Raw genomic sequence first — 10809 nt, 5'->3', positions numbered from 1 at the left:
AAGTCCTGCTTGGGAAACATCTTACGTCACCTGCTTAGACACTCAACAAGCACCTGGGTCCACGATGAAGCCACCCATAGAACTTTAACAGGGCTGCTTTTCCTCTCAGGGTAAGGAAAAAGTAGTCAGTAACCATCTATCAGCAATATTGTTTTACCATCTTGGCATTGTGTTTTCTATGAAGTGTACTTGTTCTGCAACCACAACATTTCTATGACACTTAAATCAAAGTTATTGCTGCAACAGAAAGTCCAGTTTGCCTTGAGGGGCTCTCTAAATGCAATAATTTGATGGTAGACAGCGTGAGATCTTTGTTCCCTCTCTGCCTTTTTATAGTCCAGCACACACACACACACACACAAGCGTATACAGTAGAGGACTCCCACGCTGCTGGGAGTTATTTGTGATGTGCTTCTCACCCCTCTGGGACCCCTCTCAAATGTCACTTTGCAGCAAACATTACATCATCACAGTCTTTGGTATAGCATAGCAGCCATATGATGACAGCATGCATTGGTGTCATAAATAAAATGCAGACTCCATTAAGGGTTTCCTAGTACTGTAAATCTATAGCCAGTGAGAGGTGCTTTCAAACTTCATGTTTCTATAATTTATCACAGGAAACATGAGCTTAAATAAGGCAAATTAATAATTACATTCACATCAGTGATGCAAATGCAGTGTCATACCAGGAAAACAGTAGGACACGCAAGTATTTGTTAGTTATTTCTATCAATTTACATTATTATTAAACACTTGTCCTCATCAGCCAACACGGAACGTATTTCCGTTTAGCTGAAATGATTAATTCTAAATATTGATATGCACTAATAATGTCTTTGATCATCATGCACTGCTAAAATGATGACTTTTTTTCATACAAGAGTGTCAGTAGAGGCTGTATTTTTTTTTTAAACAATTTCTTTTAAACAACACGCTAAGATATAAACGTCACAATTATTTGGAATTAATATTACCACATTTACATTTTGTTTTTGAAATGTATTTTTTTTTAAATTATATATTATTTTTTGAATCTCAGAAGCTGTCGCGGTTGTTTTCCTTTATTTGATGTGTTATAATGTTCTATTTATTTATCGTGTCTATTTTTCTTTTCACATTGGCCACTTTGCAATGTCTAATGATCTAATTAATAAATCCAGATTTTTGCAAGTCTTTAGACCAAGCTGCACTCTGCTGGTTCAATTTGGTAAATTCTTTTATGCAGTTATTTTATTGCGGGAAATGCAGAAAACTTTGTAGATCTTGAAGTGACTGTGTACTCTTTATAATGTGTACATGTGGGAAGTACTGTAATATCATTTTCGGGTGGTTGCAAACAAACCTGGCTGCTTTTCAGCTTCCAATGACACATGAGGACTTTTTGATATTGATTAAGGTCACTGTGATGTGATGTATTCCGTATATTGTTATTCTCTCTAACGTCTGTAAGTATAGTGAGCCTAGTAAAATACCTGTGACAGGTATTTTTTAAATTTTCTATTATTTACACCTCAATCACACAATGGAGCATGTTATAGATTTTTTTATGCTTACCTTTACAAAATAAATTGAATATTTGTTACATACTGTGCATGCATTTTCCTATTTCCCTTTCCTTGCTTTTGCAACCAATCAGAATGATCTGCTGCCTTTCTGTGTCGCTGTAATGGAGATGTGCATCAGAGTTAAATGTTACTTCTCGATGAGGATTACAACTGAATGTGTTTATATTCCCTCCAAGGCCAATGCTGTAGCAACAAATAAGTAGCGGTATAAACAGGTAGAAAAAATAAACTGAAGATGGTCTTACATTTGCTTTGTCATCGTAGACGTGGACATGCCAACAGCAACAGACATTTGTTTTTTTGTTTTCATTTGTTTTTTATCCTCAGCGAAAAGCATGCACCTCCACATTTTGACTTTTTCCTTCCCCAATCAAAGGCAAAAATGTGTGTTTGTAACGTGTATCTCCCTGGTTAGGTTTTTTTGGCAAATTAATTAAATTAAAACAATTCATGTCCAAATGTAATAACTTATATCTGTCCAATGTTAAGCGTCTATCTCCAAATTTGTTTTTTCCACAATGAAAAGTGTTTATCTTCTTTTCTTTTTGCCCAATGAAAGGAATGTACTGTATTTCCAAGATGTTTCCCCAAATGAGCAACATGTATCTCCCAGTTTATTTTTGCCCCTTTCCGCTTCCGTGAAAAGCATGCATCTGCAAATGTTTGCCAATTTATCTCCAAATTCAGTACCCTTTTTCTGTCCAAAGTTAAGCATGTACTGTAGCTTTCCTTTGTGAGTATTTTGCCCAATGAGAGGCATGCATATCTATTGTTCCCCTAAATTTTATTAGGTTTTATATGTACCACCTAATTTAGTCCCCACAGGACAAAATATGTATCTCCAAATTCAATATGTTTTTCCACAATGGAAAACGTGTATCTCCAAACCTTCTGGTTTTATTTGCCAATTAAAAACATTGTATCTCTAAATTCAAGAGCCCTACTTTTTTCTGTCCAATATTAAGCATGTATCTTTCCTTTTATTAATTTTTTGCCCAGTGAGGCATCCATCCATCCATCCATCCATGTTCTTCCGCTTATCCGAGGTGGGATCACGGGGGCAGCAGCCTAAGCAGGGAAGCCCAGACTTCCCTCTCCCTAGCTGCTTTGTCCAGCTCCTCCTGGTGGATCCCGAAGCGTTCCCAGGCCAGTTGAGAGACATAGTCTCTCCAAAGTGTCCTGGGTGTTCCCCAAGGCCTCCTACCAGTCAGACCTGCCCTGAACACTTCTGCAGAGAGGCATCCGGGACCAAATGCCCAAGCCACCACATCTGGCTCCTCTCAATGCGGAGGAGCAGCGGTTCTACTCCTAGTTTCTCCCGGATGACAGTGCTTCTCACCTTATCTCTAAGGGAAAGCCCAGCCACCCGATAGAGAAAACTCATTTCGGCCACTTGTACCCGCGATCTTGTCTTTTCGGTCACTACCCAAAGCTCATGACCGTGAGACGTGTATCTCCATTTTTCCCAATGAAAAGCATTTATCTCCAAAGGTTTCGTTTTTTTTAAACAATATCTACCACCTAATTTAGTTTTTTTCCCACCAGTATCTCACATGCAGTATCAGTATCACTCATACAATATCTCCTAATTCGATACTTTTTTTCATCATGAAAAGCATGTTCAATTTGCCAACTAAAAACATTGTATCTCCAACTTTAGTGCCATTTTTCTGTCTAATTTTAAACTATTTTCTTCCCTCAATGAAAAGCATGTACTGTATACCCCAACCCCTCCAAAAAAAGATTATTTATCTCCAAATTCAATATCTTATTTTTCCCCTTAAATGAAAAGCATGTTCTGTATTAGTGGATGTTCATATGTTTGCTTATATTATACTGTATTAATATTTGTATTTATGACACTAACACAGTCATCTTTGTCATCATCACTCAGGGGCTCACTTCTGTCACCAACCTTCATCCTCATCATCATCTGTGTCAGTCATGGTGACCTTAAGTGCAAACAGCACAGCGCCTTGGACTATGGGCAACACTTCGCTCCCCACACTAACAGTATCCAGTTTCAGCAACCGAAGTGGCATGGAAGCCTACCTTCAAAAGCTAGCTCATTTGGACGAAGGACTTTACAATGACTTCTATGGACTTTGGATAGCACTGATGGTCATCAACTCCCTCATATTCCTGGTAGGCCGCTCATTGGAAAAGGAATATGTCGCATAATGTTTAGTACCTGCTCTTCTCCTTCAGGCGGGCATGGCGCTGAACACGTTGGCTCTTTATGTGTTCTGTTTCCGCACCAAGCCAAAGAGCACGTCTGTGATCTACACCATCAATCTGGCCGTAACTGACCTGCTGGTCAGTCTCTCTCTGCCTACACGCATCCTGCTGTACTACAGTGGAGGTGCTTGCCTCACCTGCTCCTACTTGCACATCTTCAGCTACTTTGTCAACATGTACTGCAGCATCCTCTTCCTCACCTGCATATGTGTGGACCGTTACCTCGCCATCGTTCAGGTGAGTCTGAAGCATTAGGAAGCATCCTTTTCATTTTTCTCATTTCATTTTTTTTCCCCCCCCCATCACAGGTCGAAGCATCCCGTCGGTGGCGCAACTCCGGTGTGGCGAAATGTGTGTGTGTCTCGGTGTGGCTGTTTGCCATCGTAGTCACCTACTCCTTCCTGTCCACCGCCTTTCAGCATACAGGCTGCTGCCTCTCCAAGCTCCTCTTCCTCACCATTACAGAGTTCTTTCTACCCCTCATCATCATCGTGGCGTTCACCCTGCGGATCGTGTGGGCGCTGGCGGACCGCCACCTGATGCAGCAGAGTAGGTACTGTGCATTTGCATTTGTTAAAATGTCACACATTAGGATGCTTTTTGCGGGGGGTTACCTCCGGGACCACCAGCGAATGACAATAAAACATGAGCAACGCACATAAACATGTCTATGTTTGACACACAGCTCGCTCCAAATCTCCCAATTTTGTTGTTACAAAATGTACCACCTAATTTAGTCCCCTCCCCTCCACAAAAGAAATGTATCTCCGCAATGGAAAGCATGTGCGGCGTTCCCTCGTTTATCCCAGGGGATAGGTTCCCAACATAGCCCCCAATAACTGAAATCTGCGAAGTAGCCAACTTTATTTGTTTGCAATTATTATATATGTAGGCTGTAAAACCCCTCACAATACACTTAATACGCTTTTCTCAGACAGGCAAACTTTTTTCTCACGTTTCTCTCTTGTTTAAACGCTCTCAAAGTTCAAATTTTGTTTGAATTTTAATGATCAATCTCTTGGACACAAAAAATTATGAAGTGACTGACCGTATTCACTCCTCTGATGTGCCTCCCCCCCGGCGCCGTCCAGCCGTAGCGTTTTTGTATCCTTGTTAAAAGATACTGCTCCTGTTGTAGTATTTTACTCCTCCTAGGCCTCCATGAAGAAGATTCATTTAGAGATGGCTGTGGTGCACGAAGGAGGTTCATTGACAATGGTTTACAGCCATTCAGAATGCAGAACACAATGGGCGGGTTCTCCCTTAGCCAATCGGGACTGTTGTGGCTTTGTATTTAGCTGGCTGAGGAGGTGGAGGGATCTTCAACTCTCACATGAGTATACAACACCCTCCACTGGTAGCAGTAGTAAATGCAATAACAGACAGATACAACAGAGCACCGATAGATCGCTCTAATACACTACATGGATGCAGAAAAAAATGCAAAACTGCACTTCAAAAACCCGCAAAACAGCAGGTCTGCGAAAGATGAACCACGATGTAGCGAGGGAACATTGCATCTCCAAATTTACTGCTTTTTCTGTCTGATATCAAAGGTGTATCTCCACATTTTTTGCCATATTTGCTAATTAAAAAAAAATATTTTCAAATTCAGTACCTTTTTTCTGTCTGTGTATCTTTCCTTTTACAAGTTTTTTGCTCAATGAGAGTGTGCATGTTCAGGGTGCATCTCCAACTTATTTTTTTCTTCTATGAAATTAATGTATCTCCAGATTTCATGCTAATTATAATAATAACCCATAATCCACAGTGCTTGCTTGTTGTAATTCCAGTAACAGTTTACCATCATATATTCATTTGTGTTCACCTCACTGTAAGTTCTGAGGTTTGACTGTCGAAGCTAGTGTTCCCATAGCCAATTATAGCACACAATTATGGTGCATTCACGGACCACCAAACAAAGTGTGGAATCTCAAGCTCGACGAAGTAACAGCAGTGAAGCATTAACATTAAACATGTAAAAATGTTGAGCTTTTTTAATAGCGGTACATGTATGCTGTACATTTTACCTGCATTATCATATATTTATAACCTATTACTGACTTAAAAATGTTTTTTTTACCAAAAATCTGCAAATTTGCGTTGCCCTGAGTGCTGAATCACAAAGGTGCAGGAGTCCACTGTAAGTCTTAAGAAAAAGCAGTCACTGAGTATGCCATCACTTCTGCTAGGACAGCAAGTTGAGGATGCTCCTGAAGATTCTGTGATAAATGGTGTCAGAAGTGGGATTACAGCTGAGGCCATCCTTAATGTTTTTTATTGGTTTAATTTTATTTGAACATGCATACAAGTTACAATGGAATACATCACATAGTTCAATGCAATTCAAAGCTTATTTAATCCTACTCCTCGTCCATTTCACATCAATTGCAATGCATTTATTCACTTCCTGTATTCCAAATGTAGTCTTTACTAGTTGATACATGGGGAAATGATACAGTGGAAAATAAAGTAATGTAACAGTGTAATAATATAATTGTCAGGGTTTTTCTTCAATAATAATAAATAATAATCACATCACTAGTATAATAGTAAATAAATAATCAGTTTAAAGACATAACTGAACTTAGCTGTGATGATAGGTGAGTACTGACGATGAACTCACAAGAATGAGGAGTAGAGTGTTGTAGTGATGAGACAAAGCATTTTGTACACAGTGGTGCAAAACTCTTCTTCCTTGTATTTTGCAAACATCAACTGTTTGTATTGTTTCTTGAAATCTCTCATCTTTCTCACGAACCGGCGGAACGCCAGCAGTAGGAACCCAAGAATTTATTATAATACAGTTCAGACAAAAACATACAAAAACAGCAAACACAAACGCAAAAGTGCAACCAAAACTATCGGGCCTAACCACGGCAAAAAGGGTAAGAAAAAGCTAGACAAAAAGTGCCGCCACCACGGAACTACCAGCAGAGGAATACAAAGTGAAAATCACTGCTGAAAACCAAGTAGGAAAAACACGGGTACTTACAAGGTGGCTGCCGAGAACCAGGCAGGAACCAGAACACAAAGTACAACACAGAACGCCACTGCTGGAAGAAGCCAAGCAGGGGAATAATGATATAACAATACAGGTAGAGAGGACCAGAAAGCTATGGGTAAGCTTAGGTAAGCGAGGCAGGGAGGAGCAGGCAACAGGCGTGGGTCAGGAAACAATCTGGCAACTGGTGAGTGCCATGGCGGGGTATAAGTAACCCAGGTGAGATTGCTTGCATGTGTGTGAAGAGCTTCTACCAGGCCAATCAGCAGTGTACTGCAACACATGACAAGTAGAGGGCAGCAAAGCAGCACCACAGCTCATGACAATTGTAGTACTTTGAGTTCCGTCACCAATCCGTTCCATAATTTAATTCCACATACTGAAATGCTGTGGGTTTTTAGCATTGTTCTCGCATATAAGTGTTTTAAGTTTAGTTTTTCTCTGAGATCATATTTCTCCTCTCTTGTTGAAAAGTATTGTATGACATTTTTGGGTAGCAGGTTATTGTTTGCTTTATGCAGAATTTTAGCTGTTTGAAAATTGACTCGATCTCCGAATTTTAATACAGTCAAACCTGTCTTAACGGCCACCTTTATAGAACGGCCACCTGCCTATAGCAGCCACTGAAAAATCCCCCGCAGCAAATTTACATGTTATAGACCCTGTGTACAGCAGTCACCTGTCCAACGCGGCCAGCGGCCACCCATTTTGTCTCCCTTGGTCAATATCTGACCGCATATAGCGGCCAAATTACCGACTCAAGTAGAAGCTTCATGCACGAACAAGTTTCGTTTTTCAATCAATGAAGCCGTCGTGTGTAGACTTTAATTACTGAGTCCTAGCTCAGTCACATTCATTCACAAGATCCACACAAACTCTCAGTTGTTCCACATAAAAAGCCGTCTTCTTTTGAGCTTGCTATTTCCTGGTCAAACATGTAACTTTAAGAGCATTTGCACCAAAACATTACCGCAAAGTAGGCTGGGAACAGGACGTGCTCCCAGCGACGCTACAATAAAAAAAAAAAAAACATACGCCAGCATGCATGCGGCAGCGGGAGCAAAACTGAGTTTGGTTGTACTTAATTGAAGTATTTTAGAATGTACTCACGTTATTTTTGATCAATTCTCATCCACAAATCCATCAAAGTCCTCATCTTCTGTATTCCACACAAAAAAAGCCGTCTTCTTTTCCGTTCGCTACTAGTCTGTTAACTTGTCAGTGTTAATCAGCTCCGAAGCAAAGAAGGAAACTTCTCCTGTTGCTTTGCCAACTTTATTTATTAAACGCGGCCACCAGACAGCAGCTCAGAACACACACATCTCTCAGCATCGTCTCTCCTTCCTGCTTGCCCACAAGGCAAAGGTTAAACAAGCCCCACTACATAGCTGTCCAGCCAATGCCTGTAAGAAATGACACCGTTTATTTCCTGGTGTGCACTGGTCAACACTGTAATGCCGCTTGTTGTGGGGAAGGAGAGACTCACGTCGCCGATGCCCTTTAATGGCTTTATTAACAGCGGAGAACCCTGCAGGACTTTACATCCACGCCAACATAAACACACTTCCCAACTCTCTCGAAACTCACAGCTAGCACTGAGCCTAGCTGTCCTGCTCGGGACGCCCACCGTCACTTCCCGTCACTTCCTGATGAACTAAAGCTGTAATGACACAAAATATTAAAAACAAGCGTAAGACATTACTAGCACAGCTTTGTTCTGTGGGTCGTGGATATATTCTATCAGTTATTATTAAGCCTCTAGCTTTCTTTTAGTGAGTAAAACCCTTGGCTATGATTGCACTACATTGTCATGTAGACCTACAAAGTACACTTGGAAGAACAAGAGGTGAATAAATGTCTTGCAACTGATGTGAAACTGATGAGGGGTAGGAGTAAATAAGCTTTGCTTCTTCCTACTCCTTTTTGGACATGCAAAATTGTGAATTGTACTATGTGATGTGCTACTGTTTGACTCATGCATGTTCAGGATGAATTAAAACCATGAACCATGAACCATGACAATAACAAGCCTAGTAGTGCTGTACAACTTTTATCCGCAGTCCGCAGTGCCTGCTGGTCAACATTATTATAAAAAAAATGCCCACTTTTTTTGTTTTTTTTTCCTCTACTGGTCAACATTCAAACTGGACGCCAACCTGTCTATAGAGAACACCTGTCTATAGCGGCCACTTTTGCAGACTCCCTCTAGTGGCCGCTATAGACAAGTTTGACTGTATTTGTGATTTTAGAAATAGATGATTTGTATGGTCTCTGTACGCTGCGTTATGGATTATCCTAACTGAAATTCTTTTGCAGTACATTTAGCGAATTAAGATTACTTTTATAGTTATTACCCCATATCGCCACACAAAAAGTTAGACGCGCTAATACCCAGCATGATCCTTAAGATAGTGCAATGTTAGTGTAGTGAATTTGGCCCTGGCGATGCGTGAGGCAGCAGGATGAGTACAATGGGGTATCTTAGTGGAACATGGGGTCGCCTTTCAGCGGGTCTGCGCATATCACTCGAGCTTGTGTATGCAATTTGGCCAGAACGCCAATAGCCTGTTCTGGTCAGGTGGCTGTCCTTCAACCCCACTAGACGCAGGTCCAACGCTATGATTACATTCTGTGAAAGTGAGATCTTCTCCTGGTTTTGTCCATGCAGAAAAAGACGAAGGAGGGCCGTCCAGCTGCTGACGACAGTGCTGATCATCTTCACAGTGTGCTTCACACCATTCCACATACGACAGGTAGGTGAGAGAAGCTGACACACTGCTATCAAATGCAATTATTAAGCAGCAGCAATATCTAATGATACTGTTACACAACATTACTGTAGGTGGTGGTGTACTTCTACCCTGATATGCCTAACCATGCCATCGTCTACCATTTGACTGTCACGCTCAGCAGTCTGAACAGCTGCATGGATCCAGTGGTCTACTGCTTTGTCACAAGCAATTTCCAGGTAAAATCAAAGCCACTTGGATATTTAAGTACAGTGAAGCCTCCACAGTCGATGGGTCAAATTGAACAAAAAAAAGTTGCTCAAAATCATCATTACAGTAAAACTTGCCATCTTATTTTTACACTTAAGTGATAATTAACTAAATAAAGGCTTCATGATGGTGACAGTTTCACCCACTATTTAGTTTCAGAATCTGAACAAATCAACTTTAGAGGTTTCACTGTCCAAGCAAATATGGCTATCATGTTTCACTTCACTGACATAATCTGCTCACCTACTAATGAATTCACTTCTTAAGTCATTTAATCATAACAAACTGTCCCTACCTGGCCCAGGCAACTATGAGAAATATTTTCCGGCGTGCAGAGGCAGAGCAAAGCAGCGGTGACATCATCAGCATGCATCACAGCTCCATGGCCTCAGGGGGGCCTGCTGCTGCGGTCCCAAATATCATCATGATGAGCGTGATTTCCTCCTCACCACTGAAAGACTCTGAGAGAAGGATTCATACTCTGTAAATTCAACATCAAACCAGGAATTTGTGGTGGAGACCATATTGAACAAACAAATTCATCTATCCATTTTCAATACTGGTTGTCCTCATTAGGTTCACAGGGGAGCTGGAGCCTATCCCAGCTGTCTTCAGGTCACACTCACCTCACACTCGGATCACACCTATGGACAATTTAGAGTCTCCAGTTACCCTCCTAACATGCTTGTTATGTACTGAAGGAGGAAACTGGAAAACCCGTGCAAGCAGCATGCAAACTCCACACAGAGATGTTTGAACCTGGATCGCCAGATAGTGAAGGCAAACATCCTAACAACTAGGCCGCCATGCTGCTAAAACACAAATGTATTAATTGCAGAGTAAGGGAAGTCATAAGGCAAACACTTGTCCCTGTCTGGATAAACAGTATATGCAGCACTTTATATCTGGGATCGTTACATTAGGAGAGTTCAAAACAAAGGACCCTTTGTACAGCAGAGGATGACATTGCTCCACTTTAAGGACCACCATGTATAACACA

General features: G+C 41.0%; 1 protein-coding gene across 1 annotated transcript; it reads left to right on the top strand.

Moving 5' to 3' along the window:
* gpr20 (G protein-coupled receptor 20) lies at positions 1 to 10296 on the top strand. The gene is made up of 7 exons (XM_054782100.1): positions 1 to 110; positions 3463 to 3713; positions 3777 to 4043; positions 4115 to 4359; positions 9479 to 9563; positions 9653 to 9778; positions 10114 to 10296. Exons 2-7 carry the CDS (start codon positions 3513 to 3515, stop codon positions 10294 to 10296), a joined length of 1107 nt encoding a protein of 368 aa, XP_054638075.1. The 5' UTR covers positions 1 to 110; positions 3463 to 3512.
* Positions 10297 to 10809: the final 513 nt, after the last annotated feature.

Source organism: Dunckerocampus dactyliophorus, chromosome 7, assembly GCF_027744805.1.
Source record: "Dunckerocampus dactyliophorus isolate RoL2022-P2 chromosome 7, RoL_Ddac_1.1, whole genome shotgun sequence".
Lineage (NCBI taxonomy): Eukaryota > Metazoa > Chordata > Actinopteri > Syngnathiformes > Syngnathidae > Dunckerocampus > Dunckerocampus dactyliophorus.
This window is presented reverse-complemented; position numbering and strand designations above follow the sequence as displayed.

What these genes read in the sequence shown, in the direction of transcription:
- gpr20 (XM_054782100.1), top strand. Translation starts at nt 3,513, where the DNA reads ATGGTGACCTTAAGTGCAAACAGCACAGCGCCTTGGACTATGGGCAAC. An exon ending in GTTACCTCGCCATCGTTCAG is followed by an intron (nt 4,044 to 4,114) that starts GTGAGTCTGAAG and finishes CCCCCATCACAG; the next exon opens with GTCGAAGCATCCCGTCGGTG. An exon ending in CACCTGATGCAGCAGAGTAG is followed by an intron (nt 4,360 to 9,478) that starts GTACTGTGCATT and finishes TTGTCCATGCAG; the next exon opens with AAAAAGACGAAGGAGGGCCG.